This window comes from Poromitra crassiceps, assembly GCF_964638095.1.
Source record: "Poromitra crassiceps genome assembly, chromosome: 13".
Classification (NCBI taxonomy): Eukaryota; Metazoa; Chordata; class Actinopteri; order Beryciformes; family Melamphaidae; genus Poromitra; species Poromitra crassiceps.
The window spans coordinates 11098535-11118712 of NC_139644.1; the positions used below are offsets into that span (position 1 = coordinate 11098535).

General features: G+C 42.7%; 1 protein-coding gene across 1 annotated transcript; it reads left to right on the forward strand.

Annotated features, from left to right (window-relative positions):
* The first annotated feature begins 1036 nt into the window (after nucleotides 1-1036).
* tmem100a (transmembrane protein 100a) lies at nucleotides 1037-4384 on the forward strand. Its single transcript, XM_083649473.1, has 2 exons — nucleotides 1037-1177; nucleotides 2807-4384. Exon 2 carries the CDS (start codon nucleotides 2913-2915, stop codon nucleotides 3342-3344), a length of 432 nt encoding a protein of 143 aa, XP_083505599.1. The 5' UTR covers nucleotides 1037-1177; nucleotides 2807-2912; the 3' UTR covers nucleotides 3345-4384.
* Nucleotides 4385-20178: the final 15794 nt, after the last annotated feature.

Consider the following 20178-nt stretch of genomic DNA (forward strand, 5'->3'; position numbering starts at 1 on the left):
ACAGGCATGAGCCTGTATCTGGCACATGTCTGGGTGGAGTGCAGACAAGTTCTCAGATACAGTCACGCATGAGAAAATCTATCACCAAAAAGTTAATTGAATTTTTTTTTAAATAAAAAGATCATCATCAAATAATATTCAAAGATCATGAAAATGTGAATACGTTCTTTCGCCTGGAGAGAATGTGTTGAGAGTGTGTTTGGCACAGCACTTGCCATAGTGTATTGTACCCTAATTTGATCCTTTATCAAAGTTGATCCTATTTCTTTTATATATAATATAGCCTAGCGCGATGGTGATTCTCACTTTTTTTCATATCAAGGCAGGTCCACATTAGGGCCACAGACCCACATTTAGTGAGATTTTGTCTCTCACACTCAACAGGTAGTGAAACTATCCAATGATGATCCAAAGAGTCATTCTGCTCCATTCTCAAATGGTGTTAATTTGCTGGGGACCCCCTGGAACCCTCTCAAGGACCCCTGGTGGACCCCATGTTGAGAACCACTGGCTTAATGGTGTGAGGAGATCAAGCAAAAAATGTCAAATAAATAAATAAATAAATAAATAAATAAATAAATAAATAAATAAGAGCATTCAGGACCAATGTTTTTCTAAAACAACAACAAGGGGTTCAACAAACTTCCCATTCCCCTTTAAAATTAACATGGACAATAAAAGGTTGGGCTGCATCAAGTTCGCCACAGATAACCACCCCAACGGAAATACACAGGTGTGACTTCAAAATAAAAGCTATGGCTTTAACGAAAAAATAATCCTTTGCGATGCTTGTTAATCACTATAGGTTTTATTTTGAAACCAGTGAGGGGAAATTGCATGTATCTTATTGTGGCGAACTTCACACTGCTCTTCACCAGTCAGTCATCGATACTTCAACACATGCTTGTTCTCAATGGGTATGGCAGCCCTCCAACAGCCCCGATCTGAGGACCTACGGGGGGACATACATATCCGATGAATGGGAGTCAAATTCCAGCACGGAGAGAAGCGGCAGACAGGCTCAGCCGAGAGGAAAGCGACATTCACTTCAGAGCAGACCGGCCTGACTGCACACTTTTATCCCCAGAAGACGAGAGAGAAAGCCTTCAGTTCACTCCGGATGGGAGAAAGTTCAGCAGCACTTTGGAAACGGTGCGGTATGGAAAACGCCCTCGAGGTAAACTAACATTTCTTCCAAGATCTGTTCTTTCTTCACACTTCTCGATCATGGCAATTAGGCTATTTGTCTCTGGCTACATAATAACTGTTCAGCTAAATGCTACCAGTTAAACCATTATATACAGTCAATGGTTAAACCAGTCAGCTTAAAACAATGTTGCAAAAATAATTGGTCAAATTATAAGATGGATAGTTTTGAGCTGTACAGTTGGTATAGCTACTGAACCAACCTTTAACTTACACATCTGTGAAAAGAAAACTATAAAAGCCTAATATTCATGGTATTGGAGACTTTGTAGCAAAAATAACATATTTAATACAATACAACATTTTCTGTTTCAGCAAAAAGAACAATTTAATACAATGCAACCATTTTCTGTTTCAGCAAAAATAACAATTTAATACAATGCAACCATTTTCTGTTTCAGCATAAATAACAATTTAATACAATGCAACCATTTTCTGTTTCTGATTTTCTTATTATATCTAAATGCTTTGGCCAGAGTTATTTCTCAGGATGCTGCAATTTCTTCAAAGGCGCCCAAACTTAATTGTACTTTATTATTACTATGTTATTTCTTTAGTCTGTTGAGATGCTTTTATCCTAAATCATGTAATCAAACATTGAATGGGTACACATCACATACCATATGGGACATGACTTACAAAAAAGAAGAAGTTACTGATGTAAGGGAAGTTGTTTTTAAAGTAATTGTTGGTTATTAAGGTTTCCAAAACTAGTCCAAAATAACGTTTAGTTCAATTTGACTGAAAAGTTAGCAAGCACGAGCAGAGAATGTTTAATAATGACGATTCTTCACGAGTCTTCACTCTGTCTCCACTGTTTGGTTTCAATTTCCCCTCTTAAAGTAGAGACAGATGGGAGACACTGGGATACAACTTTTTCTTGCGGGAGTCTGGAGTCTGAAGCACGTCAGTCTGGGGGTTTCTTACATGGAGAAGTTTGTGAACCCCTGTGATGATGAGATACAGTAGATCTCAATATGAACTGGCCATAACAGTTCTGTTGAAAGAAATTATAGGCTACTAATAAGAAGAACGCTTGTAAAAAAAAAAGAAAAAAAAGCACAATCTGAAAACAATCGACGATGATGGAGAGTATCATTGATGTTGCTCTCTCCATTTATTGCCTTATTGCCACTTTGGCAGCGCGTCTGAATCACCGCGTTCCACTTAGCAGACTTAAGGGGAAGAAATATTGAGTGCTTGTGAAATTGCGGCTGATTTTGAGGCTCCTCGCATTTCACAGCGCAGTTTGTAATGTCATATCCCGCGCTCTCCAGGGAATGTCTCAGCTCGTGCTGGGCTGCCTGCTCCTGCGTCATCCAGCCAACTTTCTGACTGGGTCAGGGAGGCTTGAATTGTGCAAAGGGGGGGGGTTACATGGTTTTACAGGGCTGTTGGCGTGCGCAGGTTGAAAACTGGGGTCAAATTGGGAAAGACAGTGTTTTTACAGTAACTCTCGCAGGGAGCATCTGAAGTCTCACAGCGTCTGTAGGACCTCCTGCTGTTCTTCAAAGCCGCGATCCAGTGTTGAGCAACAAGTGTGAGTCTGTGCCTTTCCCCCTTGAGTGTTACCTAACGCATGGCTTCTCTCTCCACATAGTCTGGGAGACCCTGACTTGGGGAAAAAACGAGGTAAAAAAAAGGACAACACCCAGGGGCCATCTGTGGTTGGTTAAAGAGAGGGCGTTTGCTGCTGGGGTCTCGCAATGCCAGAAGAAGCGAACCACAAAGACGCCATGAGAGTGCCAGCGACTCCGGAGAGAGTTTTGTCGGAGAAGGCCAGCAACGGCAACCCATCGGGCGCGGCGGCGGCGGCGGCCACGGCGATCGGCATCCCCCTGGTCAACGAGGGCCAGCTGAGCGCTGCCACAGGGGGCGCCGAGCTCTCCTGCTACCGCTGCACGGTGCCGTTCGGCGTGGTGGTGCTCATCGCCGGCATCGTGGTCACGGCCGTGGCCTACAGCTTCAACTCGCACGGCTCCACCATCTCCTACTTCGGCCTGGTACTGCTGTCGGCCGGGCTGGTGCTGCTGGCGTCCAGCGTGGTCTGCTGGAAGGTGAGACTGGAGAGGAAGCAGGAGAGGCGGCGGGAGAGCCAAACCGCCTTGGTGGCGAACCAGAGGAGTATCTTCACCTGAACTTTGCCGGAGCCGGTTTGAATGACACGACAGTGACGACACACTCCAGATTTTTTGGAGTCCGAGGGGAAAAAAGGACAGACTTTTTGAGGCGGTTTTGGAGATGGAGACACACAGCTGTAGGCAGATGTTGACCTGCAAACAGAGCCTCGACCGCAGACTCTCAAGGCCCGATGGTGCCAGAACTTGAAGCTTTGAAGGGATTTATTTGTCAAACGGACGCAGTACATCTGGCGAGCTGGGAGCACAGCCAAAAGGAATGTATCACAATTAAGATGAATTACCACCGTGCAACGCAACGGAAAGGAAGTCTCCCATTAATCCGTTTGTTGTATCTGGTGGCTCTGATTGTAACGGGACGGATTGTGATTTGAAAGCCCCGGAAAGGAGAGGGAAATGGGAAAATCCAGGACAATGAATCACACGCCTCATTCGCCATGTTTCATCGCGCACATGTCTGTTATGAAGTCTCATTGTACTTGTTCACCTCACAGGGAATGGCTTTTGAATTGCCTGTCATGGAAGTATGGTACTTACAGTATGTTGATTTGTAGCTGACGCGCGAAGGATCGCCGACACAAAGACGTTTTGTTTTTGTTTGAAGTCTACCAATGTATTTTCAACACAGCAAAGTCCGATTAGCCGGCACGTAATACTCACGCAAATGCTACGATGTTATCCATAGAGAGGGAATATGACGTGTATCAGTCAAATTTAGCCTTGAATGTGTATTTTTACTTTAAGCACTTTGATCCACACCTCCATATATCATTATATACAGCGGTAGCAGAAAGCTATTTGGTGTCTTATAGCAATTTAAGGCAATGCTACAGGCAACATTTTGAGGCAATGAGTCGTTTTGCTAATAGTTATGCCAGACAAATCCAAATAGATTTTTCTCATCAGTTACCATTGAGTCAAAATGTTGTTCCTGTATCGTGGCATTTATCACGTCATTGTCCGCAGTGTATTTCCATCTTGTAAAAGATTTTTCAAGCGTAGAGGATTGTATTTTGTTTAAACATAATCATTTGCATGTATATGGCTCCTCTGATAACAGTACATTAATTGTTAATACAGTAGGACGTCATCAGGTTGAATAAACTCATTCATATTTAAAGGTGTAATTATTAGTGTGGGTTTCATCAGCATTGGGAAGAGGGAGTGTGAATGTTGATGAAAACCCGACTCCAGTCACACTCTTGATGACTTGTCACTGGACTCAGTTGTCTGTATTTGTTAAAGATGCTGAGACTTGTTGAAGACCTGCACTGGGTTGCACTAAGTTCAAATTGTAGCCTAGTTTGAGCGTAAAGTCTCACTAAGTCCGAGTTTACGCATTACTTTTTTAACGGTTGCACCAACTGAAATAGTTCCAACCTAGGCATAAGTTACAACGTAAATCTTACCTAGCCCTTAGGAGGTGTAAAGTCCTCCGTAAAATAGCTGTTGGCACGGTTGGCATTGCAGTTGGCAACTTGGCGTGGCGCATCGCTTTGAAAGGTGCACAACTTGGAGGATGAGGAGGATGTCCTAGTTTATGCACCTTTTTGTTGTCGCTCGCTTTTTTTTGTTGCTATTTTAGCCGTTCATTTGAGCCGTTTAACCTCCACTATTGCGTAGCAAAGAGACTTGTTTTTGCACACATTTATTGAGCATGACAGGTTGTAGCCTACAAAATGTTACATTAAAATAACAACGCAGTGATTGACAACACAAGTAACTCACTTTATTTTCGGAGAGGATCATAACGTGGTCAATTACAATGCAATGATGATGAAGAGTGCTCATCACAGATGTAACAGTAATGTTATCATTTTGGTCAGTGTTAACAAAATATGAAAGCCCTTTTTTGCGGTCGGCAACAGCCTTGTCCCCGATTTTCAGCCCGCCTGTTTTCATTCAGTTTAATTTGACAACCACATCACACCACATCAAGAATAGTGCTGTTCACTGATTGGCCACAGAAAGTGAAAACGCTATTTTCTATTTTCTGCCACAATCTTTTGGTTTGGTATGGACTTTACAGCAGTGTAACTAAGATGAAACACCTTGGTGCAACTCAACAAAGACACAGCTTTACTATCAAACCAACTAGTGGAGACTTTCTTGACTTATGATAGAGCAGGGGTTTTCAAAGTCTGAGAATGTGGGCCTCCCCCCCCAGACAAAGCTCGGAAAAAGGCTCCTCCGCACTGAAGAGGTGTTACACTGTAACGCCTCTGTAAAGCACTGAATAGTTTACTGTAACAATTACAGTAAACATTCAGTGCTTTACAGATGTGTTACACTGTAACGCCTCTGTAAAGCACTGAATGTTTACTGTAACAGTTACAGCACTGTAAAGCACTGAATGCTTACTGTAACAGTTACAGCACTGAAGAGGTGTTACACTGTAACGCCTCTGTAAAGCACTGAATGTTTACTGTAACAGTTACAGCACTGAAGAGGTGTTACACTGTAACGCCTCTGTAAAGCACTGAATGTTTACTGTAACATTTACAGCACTGAAGAGGTGTTACACTGTAACGCCTCTGTAAAGCACTGAATGCTTACTGTAACAGTTACAGTAACATTCAGTGTTTGACTTTCACTGCTGCTGAATAGAAGGAAATGTTTCTTTCTCTGGTGACGCACACCGGCGCGCCCGCGTCTTTGCTTTACTTGTCCTATTGTGTACGCAGACGAACATCCTTACCATGGCTTTTGTCGATTGTTCGACTTCAAACAAGAATTGAGGACACGTCTTTCTAAGCATCCATGCTGTGAATTCTGATGTCAGCGGGTTCGAGTGCAAACCTCTGCTTTTACTGCGGCTAAAACGAAAAGGTTATCACCAAATATCATCAGTTATGGACTGTCCCTTCCCTTACCACTCCCTCGTACCACTCACTGAGTCACAAGAAGATTTCCATGTTATGTTGAACACCTCATGGTTAAATTGCCTGTTTGGATTAGCCAGACTCCTGGCACAACTTATTTCCCCCGGTTTACACGTAGTCTAAATAATCACCAACCCACAGTGCCATAGGAATCAACAGATAACGCAGCATCTCAGTCCATAAATTCCCAAAAGGAAGTTGAACTCTCCTGTTTGACTCGGTTTAAAATAGCATGGACGTGGAAGTATATTTATAGGCAGCATTTGCGTTGCTATGCGTCCCCGTGACACCAGACACTACAACTAAATGGTTTGCTTGCGTCAGAGGAGCACCTACAACACACTTTGTCACTTTGGGGGGCGCACCGTGCAGCACGCTGCCAGCTCCGGGCCTGTCCTGTGCACAGAGTAGTAAATCAGTAAGGCTTCAAGACATTCAGGCGTCCGCTCCTTGCCTGTCAGCTGACCAGACGCTGGGGTGAAAAGGCAAAAGAAGTTGGTGGAGGGGGGGGGGAGGAATCACCTAATATGAGATGTGACAGGTGCTCGTTACAAACGCCTGGCTCGTTACCAACGCACCTCATGCAGGCAACGTGTGTGTCACTTTTTGGTGAAGCCTTTACACATATGGTTGCCATTCAACCCAATCGCCAGAATAAAATGTTGGCATTTTATGTGTCTGCAAACCAGGGATATGTAGAATAGCAACACAAATTTGAAACAAAACAAAATAAGTTTCTGAAATGTGACCTTTATGTCTCTCCAAACCTACAATCTCAACATAAGTTTGAAACAAAACTGTGATTAATTTGAAAACCTCGCTGCCACAAATAAAACAACTCTAACAACAACTTTGGTTATGTTTAGGCTGGTTATGGGCTCTGCATAAAACTTCAAAAACCGTCACCATGACTGGGAATTGAACACGGCCCTGGGGTGTGAAACACCTTTCATCCATCCCGCCACAGCACTCTTTACTTTACTTTACTTTACTTTACTTTACTTTATTGCATTTAGCAGACACCTTTGTCCAAATCGACTTACAACATCACATCTCGTCAGGACACAGAAAAAATAGAAAATAACAAAATATAAAAACCATAAAAAACAGAAACATGCAATACAAACAATGAGAGTCAGATATCCTGCTGGACTGGAATAGCACCTTATAAAGATACAAATAAAATACAAATAGTCAGGGCCGGAGCTAGCAGCATGTGAGCATTTAAGAAATTGTGTCAATTTCAGAGGGGCCCAGGTGTAGCCCGAAAAGGTGGGTCTTTAGTCTCCGGCGAAAAATTGCCAGTGATTCGGCCATTCTGATCGAGGGGGAAAGCTCATTCCACCACTGAGGAGACAGTGAGGAGAAGAGCTGCGATCAGGACAAGCGACCTTCGGGCCCACGTAGTGGTGGAGGGGCGAGGCGAGCTGGACGGGTGGAGGAGCGGAGGGAGCGATGCAATGTTTGGAAACTGACCAAAGATTGCAGATATAGCGGGGCTGACCGGTGAACTGACCACTAGGCCAGCACCAGTGTCTTGAACCTGATACGTGCCAGGATGGGAAGCCAGTGAAGGTCGCGGAAAAGGGGAGTGACATGAGAAAATGTAGGTAGGTTGAACACCAGACAGGCAGCAGCGTTTTGGATGAGCTGAAGAGGTCGGGTGGCCGAGGCAGGTAGCCCGGCCAACAGAACATTGCAGTAGTCTAGGCGTGAGATGACAAACGCCTGGACCAGGAGTTGAGTCGCCTCCTTAGTGAGAATTTTGGGAATGACGGATTTTGGGAATGTTATATAGGGAGAGCCTACAGGAACGGGCAGTCGCTGCGATAAAGGCTGAGTTAGATAGCTGGTTATCTAGGATCACCCCGAGGTTCTTAACTGTTGGAGAAGGCAGTAGTAGTGTTGTCGATGGTGATGGAAAGGTCAGTGAGAGGGCAGTCTTTTCCAGGGAGGAAGAGTAGCTCAGTCTTGCCAAGATTCAGTTTGAGGTGGTGGGCAGTCATCCAGCTGACAATGTCCCTGCCGCAGGCGGCTAGACGTGATTCGATTTGGGTGTCAGGCGAGAGGAAGAGCTGAGTGTCATCAGCATAGCGATGGTAAGAGAAGCCGTGGGATGAGATCACATGACCAAGGGATCTTTCAATAGCAGACTCCATGGCGTGTATAACATTAATATTCACGTATCTAGAAACCTGATATCGGTATTTTGGTTCAGAAATGATTGCAGAAAAACAATTCCGACTTCTTATTCTGGCAACCAGGCTGTGTCAATGCCGTGCGACTGGTTTCGCTTATCAATAAAGTGAAAGAAAGGCAAATTCCAGACTTCACCTCGAGTGCTGCACATTGTTCAAAGCCAAGATAGGAAATGGGCAATTAAAAGAAATGTGCTCCGAGTTACAGGGATCCTCGTCCAGTCAGTTCAGTGGAATCAAAGCTGTGCAGATGAAGCGTGAGCAGCTTGACGCAGACCGGGCCTGACAGCTATCCGGCGAGCTGCTTCTATTGCAAGTGACAGGCAGCCATTGTCTGGACACGCCAAATGTTTTCACAAAACATCTTTTATTCAACGCGTTTCAGGTCACCTGACTTTTAGCATCACTCTGCTACGCGCTGTAACTGGCGAGACAACACGCTGTGGAGATGTGTGGAGATGTTCCAGCCGGAAAACAGGGAGAAACGCAGTTCATGCACTGTGTTTTGAGAGCAAATAAAACACAGAGGAGAGCTTCAGCTGACACATCAAAACTACACTGAAGAATCTCAGGAGAGATGGACAGTTGTTTTCAACTAGGACCCCTAGGGGTTTTCAAAGTGGGAGGCGGGCCTCCAGGGGGGCTCCAAACAGTTTCAGGGGAGGCTCAGGGAGTGGAAGACATGAAAAAATATTACATTAAAGGAACACTCCGCCCATTTTCAACCAAATTTTCAACCAAATCAAATCGACTCAATAACTGTCAAACTATTCATCATTCATCTAGTTTGACAGTTATTGAGAGTTGATTTGAGTTAATGAGTTATTAATTTGAGTTAGTGTGGACCAGTGATGTCACTGGTCCACACTTTCACACTCAATAACTGTCAAATTAAATGACAGACTTCAAAACAGTTTACAGTTTTCTGATATACTACTGATGTTCTAATGATACAAAGCTGGTTGAAAATGGGCAGAGTGTTCATTTAATTCATAGTTTAATTAATAGTGTAATCTGAAGTATGTCAAAAAGCAATATCAGCAGACTATCTTGGCTCAAGTGTTGGGGTGGGTTGGTGGGGGGGTCACATTTTCCCAAGGTTTGTCTGGGGGGGAGGCCCACAGTCTCAGACTTTGAAAATCCCTGATCCAGGAGATTGCATTGATACCACCATACACCATACCATATTGATAATATATGAGATGCCCTTCCCAGAGATTACCTGTCAATCAAACAGTGTGTCCACTGTCCAGCAGTGCCTCTGGTCGGTCAGGGCGCCTGGGGAGGGGAACTGGGGGGAATAGCGTGATCCTCCCATGCGCTACGTCCTGCCGGTGAAGCTCCTCGCTGTCAGGTGAAAAGAAGCAGCTGGCGACTGCAACTCTCCCCAGATGGGCAGAGGGGGTGCGGAGCAACGACCGGGACAGCAGGGGAGTACAACTGGGGAGAAAACAGGGGAAATAAGAAAAATAAATAAAAATCTGTCGATGAAGTTTCAGTTTCTGTAGGTGGCGCTCTTCTCTGCTTCTCTGTCTGTTCAGCCATGGTGGTCATCGCTATTAATGCTAACTACCCAATTCTTCTAGTTATTCCAAACAACCCGGAAGTGTAAAATGCATCCCTTTATTCCCTTTATTTCTATGCAACAGAGGATTTTTCCTTGGAAAGAGGTGAACTTGTCTGTTTAGAACAGACAATGGAAACGTTGTCATAGAACAGACAACGGAAAAGTCGTCACGAAGGTGTTACATTACATCAATGAAAGATTGAGAGTATGAGGAGGACAGTGACGCTCCTCCAAGGTTCTAGTCGGTTTCAGACCTGTCTGTCCGATTCCCCTTGGAGTGTTGGCCTGTTGCACGCACCCCACCTGACACATGGACCTGGGCCATTTGGATACAACAAATCTCACTGTAAATGGACTGCATTTTATATAGTGCTTTTATCCAAAGCGCTTTACAATGTGCCTACATTCACCCATTCACACACCGAAGGCAGCCAGCTGCCACGCAGGGTGCTGGCACAGCCATCGAGAGCAATTCGGGGTTCAGTGTCTTGCCCAAGGACATGCGGACTGGAGGAGCCGGAGATCGAACCACCGATCTTCTGATTTGTGGACGACCCGCTCTACCTCCTGAGCCACAGCCGCCCCTCACTGTCATCAGGACGAATACCCGACCCCCCGCGCCCTTAAACATCTAGGGGTCTTTTCACAAGAATTCTAGACAGTAGGTTCATTATAGAGACCTATTTTGCGTGCAGGCCTGTCTAGAGGTCTAAGCGTTTACTTACCAGGTCTCAACTTACTTTACGAACTTACTTAGAAAACAGTGGGAACCGTGCCACATAGAAACAAAGCCTTCATCACGATAAAGGAAAGCTTTCTCTGTCCAACACAGTCAGTCCATGGAGGCCTGCAGGGTTTGGTTCCCCTTACGTGAACTGAATAAATCATGAACAGTAATCAGAACCAATTCTATGAAGCAGCTTGTTTGCTTTCAAAATATGAACTGTGCAAAGACAGCAGCAGACATTTAGCAGAGGAAAACTGTAAAATAATGCAGTGTGTGTGTGTGTGTGGGGTGACTGTTGAGCTATGCCTCGATTCACCAAATTAAGAAGCTGTATTTTTAAAAGTTTTCAGCATCTTTTAAAACCATTGTCATCTGATTTATGTTGATGTCACCTAAAGTACCCGTAATGTTAGTTTTCAAAGAATAGCCTAATAAAAGTACATTCACTTACATTTACCAGTATACTTTTGGCAACTACCAGAATTGTATCATTTTAAACTGAAAGGTAAAAAAAATATATATATACCGTACACAATATGTGTATCAGATATCAATAACCTAGACAGTTTATTTTCTTTCTAAAGTTTTAATTTAATAAAGTATTTTTTGTCTCACAGACCAAGAATTGTGGCCTCTATTTCAAAAGACAGGAATGCTGATTGGTGGGTATTCATTAATTCCTGATTTGTTGACCTCACATCTCAGCCATCATTTGAGCAGCTGGTTGGCTGGTGTTTTGAGGTCTGGTTGGATGGTGACCAGCCCTGTGTGAAGCTGCTAGACCATGCAGCAAGCTATACTCCCATTGGCTGTCTGGTCCTGAAACGAGCCATCTGGTTGACAAGCATCCGTTTCCCTTCACAGGCTCTCATTGACAGCCTGATGTTGCCCTGACTGATGGCTCGCTGAGGAGCCGCATCCGAAAGCTTGATTGGGTTGCCTGGGTGAGTGAGCAGCTAAGTCCTGTAATCTGATACAATTATTGGCTGTGAGAAGAGACGGGGCAGCGGGGCACGGCCTCTGATTGGTTTGTTTTCATGAAGTAGAGGTTGGCTTTGCCTTGCTGTCTAATTATGCGACAGGTGAGGGGAGTTATTGCACTCGCAGATTCAGGGGTGATGCTCTCCCCCACCCACCGCCCCACCCCAGTGCCCTCATGATTAAAAAAAGCATACCTAAAGTGCCCTCTAGAGTGGTGACAATGACAGGAAGTGCCCTTTTGGCTGCCCTTCACATGGGAAAAAAATTATTGAGTGCCCTCTGGAGTGCCCCTTCATGCAATACATTATGATGATGAGCAATACAATCTGATAACTTGTCTTAATGAGTGCCCTTCTAGTAAATGGAAAATGGTGTCATTATGAAGTGCCCTCTATGCCACCCGTACATGACAGCGTCCCAAAGTGTACCCTTTTTAGTAGAGGAAATGCTGTATAGGGTGCACCTACAGGTGAGAAGACATGATGAAGTGCCCAATTTTTGGGATGTGATATGTAGAATTTGGTGATAATATTCCAATCACAACTGAGGTTTTTAAATCTCTTCTAGGTTAATAAGTCAAGTGAAACAGGCAGTATGTTGGCATGGAAACAGAGTGGAGGAAAGCGGAGATATGTGTGGTGGTCGATGGGGGGATACACTTGCCTGTCACCATGACAACCCTCAAGTCCTGAAACATGTAGAAAGTTGAATAAACCCCACTGCCGTTTTTTTTTTGCTTATACATATGATTTAGATGGGAATTTGGCACATGTGCAGTGATATTACAGCTGGTGAAGGTTTAGTATGAAAGAAACATGCACTTAAGTGGATGCATAGAACTGTGAACTGTTAAAGATGCTTCCCCCCCCCCAGTGGAGGAAGGAAGCCTAAAACCTGCTTAGCACCAAACATGTTGCCAAAATAAAGACATTGTATCAGTAAGTCAGTGCTGTCACTCTTTCAAAATAAAGACATTGTATCAGTAAGTCAGTCAGTGCTGTCACTCTTTCAAAATAAAGACATTGTATCAGTAAGTCAGTCAGTGCTGTCACTCTTTCAAAATAAAGACATTGTATCAGTAAGTCAGTCAATGCTGTCACTCTTTCAAAATAAAGACATTGTATCAGTAAGTCAGTCAGTGCTGTCACTCTTTCAAAATAAAGACATTGTATCAGTAAGTCAGTCAGTGCGGTCACTCTTTCAAAATAAAGACATTGTATCAGTAAGTCAGTCAATGCTGTCACTCTTTCAAAATAAAGACATTGTATCAGTAAGTCAGTGCTGTCACTCTTTCAAAATAAAGACATTGTATCAGTAAGTCAGTCAGTGCTGTCACTCTTTCAAAATAAAGATATTGTATCAGTAAGTCAGTCAGTGCGGTCACTCTTTCATGTGCTGCCAGTGCTATTGGAGTGGAGAGGGGAGAAGGGAGAGGTGGCTCCCAGAGCTGCTGCCTGCTCCATGCCTCTGCCCTCATTCCCACACACAATGGAGGGAAAGCTCTTCCTGGCCAGTTCAGCCCAGGCACAGGTCAGAATATCCCACTCCAACCAGCAGGACCACACCACTCTCACTCTCACACAAGGTGACAAAAGGTTAAAGGTTACAAAAACACTCTAAAAGCTGCGTGGCAAGTTGGCAACTCATCTTGGCAAGTGGCAATTTGCAACTAGCCTGGGTAAACCCATCCCCCACGTGACCTGCTCTCAGACCTGTTCTCAGTCACTAGTGACTGGGAACTGAGAGAGCAGGTCACGTGGGGGCTGGGTTTACCTAGGCTAATTTGCAACATCTTTGCTTTTTATGCCTCCGCCGGCGATAGCCGTGCCCCAGAGGCATTACGTTTTCGGGTTGTCCGTCCTTCCGTGCTCGTTAACTCAGGAACGCTTGGAGGGACCTTCGTGTGGGTGGTCGGAGGGGACATGGTGAGGGAAAGGGGCGGGGCTAGGGCGGGGCTAGGGAAAAGGGGCCATAGCTAGGGATAGGATGGTCGTAGAGAGTCGGAGTTCGAGGGGTGGGTAGGGGGAGTGGCTAGGAGGATGTGGGTGGTAGGAGCGGGCGTTGTTGTGAGGGAAGGGGGTGTCACAAGGGGAAAGGGGCCGTAGCTAGGGATAGGAAGGTCGTACTGTAGAGAGAGTCTGGGTTTGATGGGTAGGGGAGTGGCTAGGGGTGGTCGGAGGGTAGGTGTTGAAAACGATTCGCCGTTTTACTGAGGTACTCCCAAACATTGCCTGAAGTGCCATAAGACTGAATGGCCACACCACTGCACCGTGGACTTCAAGGTATTTGTGCTTGTATAAGTCTGGACAGACATGGATGTAGACTGCAACCTGACCTGTTGGCGGAGGTATACAATCACGGGGCGATTAGTTCTAGTTTGTGATGTTTTGGCGACATCTTTGGTGACTCAGCTCTACTCACCTCGACTTGCCTTTTGTTTTCCACTGAGCAAGTACCAGACTAAGGCGCACTGAGGCAATAATTATTTTTAGTACCCCCTCCATCGTGGTTCCAAAGCTGGTTGAGCAGGGCCAAGTGGATACCAAAGGACGGTGATGTGGAAACACTGCATACTGATTGGTCAGAGTGAATCGTGTTGCTGGTTGGACACACATAATGCTAACGTTAGCTAACAGTTTAGTTTAGCTTTCCCTCTTGCGTGTATACCCCAGTGGCAAACTCTCCTATTTTTTTTACAGCTGTCTTTTGTCTTGCTGCCTTCTGCCTCTTCTGAAATAAAATGGGTCTCCTTGCTCAGCCTCAACAGATGGCCCTTTTCAGTTATTTTTTAGATAAATGAAGGGCTTAATTACACTGTTATAAACTCATTTGACAGTGTAATTGCACTTAATGATATCTTAATGCCTACTATGTCATGTTAATGGCATGTTGTTGTCTTGGTTAATGTCAAGTTGTCATAACAATATATTGACAGGTTATGTTGTCTTGGTTAATGTCAAGTTGTCATCATAACGTTAATTTCCATTAACAATAACATAATATACCGAATGACACTTAATGACAATGGTCATAACATTCATAAAGCTACATGTAACTTCATGTTATTGACAGGTGTCATGTCATGGTTATGACAGTGCCATGTCAGTCTTATGCACACCCCTTCAAATAAAGTGTTACCCTGGTCTTTTTCTTTTTCTTAAGCCCACCTGCATTTTCCATAAGGATTTTGGACTACACACAAAATGGTGGAGAAGCTGATTAATGGCACACAAAATGATACAAAATTTTGCACTGCACTTCCCAGTGATCACTTCCCAGTGTGTCCAGCAGTACTGTGACATCTTGCTTACTAGGATTTTCTGCTGATGAAGTTTGAATAATGGAATCAATATCGTCTTGGGAATATCATGAATTATTAGGCTACTTTAAATGTCCACCAGGTCTGATCAAATGCTTGATTGGCAAAAATGTTGAGACATAACTTAAAATAAAGTGCATGCTCAAGAATGGCCAACTGCTGAGTTCGCACAATCATTTTCTAATGGATTGCTTCGGCCTAATTGCTTTTCGTTTCTTTTGCCCTGTGTTGCCACTGGTCCCCTTCCTATCTTTCTCTGCACTGACCTGTCACTTCCTCATTAAACCCAGGAGGGTAATAGCATCACAAATTGTCCTTTGTTACCCTTTCCTCATGGAGAGCAGGGATGTGGAGGAGGGCAAACCCACCTAAACTCATTTGATCCACCTTTGTCCTTGTGGAACTTTTTTAGGCAGATATATTCTTAAATAATAATAATAATAATAATAATAATAATAATAATAATAATAATAATAATAATAATAATAATAATAATAATAATAATAATAATAACAATAATAATAATAATAATAATAATAATAATAATAATAATAATAATAATAATAATAAATCACCTATTTTTGAGGTACACATCTTGGTATCGTAAGATATTTAAAGACAGGGTCTTGTAAGGAAAAAACATGATTTAAAGATACAGTATAATTGATTTCTATATTTCTATTAGTTATACAGTATTAGTGGCCGTTTGCCTATTATGATTTCTGACCAGAGATCATATAGTTTATCACTTTTATTTGCCACATCACTGCTGATGTCTGTTTCAAAGTTTCTTTTTAAGCTGTAATCAACAGCACGAGACAGAGGAAAAACGGTTCCTTGAAGGCAACACGGAGACAGATGACAAAACAAAAGAAGACCACAAAGTAACCATCCATTATCGCTGCATCGTCAACTGTGTCACACATGGAGACTGAGTGAATCCATATGGCTGTTAAAAAAAATCCCAACCAGCCACATTTGTTTGTATCTGATTTGAAATTGAACATGAGTTGTTGTTTGTTTGACTTTTCCCCGGGCTGTGGTTTGTCTCATCTCTTTATGACGCACATGCATTGCAAAACCCAGGGAAAAAGTGCATGCATGGCCGATGTGTCAGCCTCTTGTTCATCTTATACGAGTGTCCCAGAAGGGAAGATAGAAGGGAGGGAGCGGGACAGAGGGAGAGAGAGAGAGAATGTGAGAGAGAGAGAGAGAGAATGAGAGAGAGCGAGAGAGAGAATGAGAGAGAGCGAGAGAGAGAGACGAGCTTTAGCCCATGGCTTTGTGATCAGGGTGTTAGCCCATTGATCCATTGGGACGCCACACGACTGCTGTTTTTGGTTAGTGCTGTCTGACAGAAAGCTATGCACAGTGATTATGATGGTTCATGCTGTCTGACAGAAAGCTATGCACAGTGATTATGATGGTTCATGCTGTCTGACAGAAAGATACATATCTGCACAGTGATTATGATGGTTCATGCTGTCTGACAGAAAGATACATATCTGCACAGTGATTATGATGGTTCATGCTGTCTGACAGAAAGATACATATATGCACAGTGATTATGATGGTTCATGCTGTCTAACAGAAAGATACATATCTGCACAGTGATTATGATGGTTCATGCTGTCTGACAGAAAGATACATATCTGCACAGTGATTATGATGGTTCATGCTGTCTGACAGAAAGTTATGCACAGTGATTATGATGGTTCATGCTGTCTAACAGAGAGCTACATACTGTATATGCACAGTGATTATGATGGTTCATGCTGTCTAACAGAAAGATACATATATGCACAGTGATTATGATGGTTCATGCTGTCTGACAGAAAGATACATATCTGCACAGTGATTATGATGGTTCATGCTGTCTAACAGAAAGATACATATATGCACAGTGATTATGATGGTTCATGCTGTCTAACAGAAAGATACATATATGCACAGTGATTATGATGGTTCATGCTGTCTCACAGAAAGATACATATATGCACAGTGATTATGATGGTTCATGCTGTCTAACAGAAAGATACATATCTGCACAGTGATTATGATGGTTCATGCTGTCTGACAGAAAGATACATATATGCACAGTGATTATGATGGTTCATGCTGTCTGACAGAAAGATACATATATGCACAGTGATTATGATGGTTCATGCTGTCTGACAGAAAGATACATATATGCACAGTGATTATGATGGTTCATGCTGTCTAACAGAAAGATACATATCTGCACAGTGATTATGATGGTTCATGCTGTCTGACAGAAAGATACATATCTGCACAGTGATTATGATGGTTCATGCTGTCTCACAGAAAGATACATATCTGCACAGTGATTATGATGGTTCATGCTGTCTGACAGAAAGATACATATATGCACAGTGATTATGATGGTTCATGCTGTCTGACAGAAAGTTATGCACAGTGATTATGATGGTTCATGCTGTCTAACAGAGAGCTACATACTGTATATGCACAGTGATTATGATGGTTCATGCTGTCTAACAGAAAGATACATATCTGCACAGTGATTATGATGGTTCATGCTGTCTGACAGAAAGATACATATCTGCACAGTGATTATGATGGTTCATGCTGTCTAACAGAAAGATACATATCTGCACAGTGATTATGATGGTTCATGCTGTCTAACAGAAAGATACATATATGCACAGTGATTATGATGGTTCATGATGTCTGACAGAAATATACATATCTGCACAGTGATTATGATGGTTCATGCTGTCTAACAGAAAGATACATATCTGCACAGTGATTATGATGGTTCATGCTGTCTGACAGAAAGATACATATATGCACAGTGATTATGATGGTTCATGCTGTCTGACAGAAATATACATATCTGCACAGTGATTATGATGGTTCATGCTGTCTAACAGAAAGATACATATCTGCACAGTGATTATGATGGTTCATGCTGTCTGACAGAAAGATACATATATGCACAGTGATTATGATGGTTCATGCTGTCTAACAGAAAGATACATATCTGCACAGTGATTATGATGGTTCATGCTGTCTAACAGAAAGATACATATATGCACAGTGATTATGATGGTTCATGCTGTCTCACAGAAAGATACATATATGCACAGTGATTATGATGGTTCATGCTGTCTCACAGAAAGATACATATATGCACAGTGATTATGATGGTTCATGCTGTCTGACAGAAAGATACATATATGCACAGTGATTATGATGGTTCATGCTGTCTGACAGAAAGATACATATATGCACAGTGATTATGATGGTTCATGCTGTCTGACAGAAAGATACATATCTGCACAGTGATTATGATGGTTCATGCTGTCTCACAGAAAGATACATATATGCACAGTGATTATGATGGTTCATGCTGTCTAACAGAAAGATACATATCTGCACAGTGATTATGATGGTTCATGCTGTCTAACAGAAAGATACATATCTGCACAGTGATTATGATGGTTCATGCTGTCTAACAGAAAGATACATATATGCACAGTGATTATGATGGTTCATGCTGTCTCACAGAAAGATACATATCTGCACAGTGATTATGATGGTTCATGCTGTCTAACAGAAAGATACATATATGCACAGTGATTATGATGGTTCATGCTGTCTCACAGAAAGATACATATCTGCACAGTGATTATGATGGTTCATGCTGTCTAACAGAAAGATACATATATGCACAGTGATTATGATGGTTCATGCTGTCTAACAGAAAGATACATATATGCACAGTGATTATGATGGTTCATGCTGTCTGACAGAAAGATACATATCTGCACAGTGATTATGATGGTTCATGCTGTCTGACAGAAAGATACATATATGCACAGTGATTATGATGGTTCATGCTGTCTGACAGAAAGATACATATATGCACAGTGATTATGATGGTTCATGCTGTCTGACAGAAAGATACATATCTGCACAGTGATTATGATGGTTCATGCTGTCTCACAGAAAGATACATATATGCACAGTGATTATGATGGTTCATGCTGTCTGACAGAAAGATACATATATGCACAGTGATTATGATGGTTCATGCTGTCTGACAGAAAGATACATATATGCACAGTGATTATGATGGTTCATGCTGTCTGACAGAAAGATACATATATGCACAGTGATTATGATGGTTCATGCTGTCTAACAGAAAGATACATATATGCACAGTGATTATGATGGTTCATGCTGTCTGACAGAAAGATACATATATGCACAGTGATTATGATGGTTCATGCTGTCTAACAGAAAGATACATATCTGCACAGTGATTATGATGGTTCATGCTGTCTAACAGAAAGATACATATATGCACAGTGATTATGATGGTTCATGCTGTCTGACAGAAAGATACATATCTGCACAGTGATTATGATGGTTCATGCTGTCTGACAGAAAGATACATATATGCACAGTGATTATGATGGTTCATGCTGTCTGACAGAAAGATACATATCTGCACAGTGATTATGATGGTTCATGCTGTCTAACAGAAAGATACATATCTGCACAGTGATTATGATGGTTCATGCTGTCTAACAGAAAGATACATATATGCACAGTGATTATGATGGTTCATGCTGTCTAACAGAAAGATACATATATGCACAGTGATTATGATGGTTCATGCTGTCTCACAGAAAGATACATATATGCACAGTGATTATGATGGTTCATGCTGTCTAACAGAAAGATACATATATGCACAGTGATTATGATGGTTCATGCTGTCTCACAGAAAGATACATATCTGCACAGTGATTATGATGGTTCATGCTGTCTGACAGAAAGATACATATATGCACAGTGATTATGACGCAAACTCAGGAAGGCTGTTCGTCATCTGCAGTGCCCACTTGGTGGAATTGGGAAACAGCATTGCAGGAATGTTTGTAAATCACAGATTTGCTGCTTTACCGTTTAAAATCCCCCCTCTCTCGCCTGTTGCATAATTGTCTGACGAGAGCATATTAAGCAACTGAAAAGTGTGTCGTCTGTGGTGCAGAGCAGACAGAGAGCAGTTGGAAATGAGAGAGAGAGAGAGAGAGAGAGAGAGAGAGAGAGAGAGAGAGAGAGAGAGAGAGAACAGGACACCGACTCCATTAGTGTGTCCCATTTTAGTGG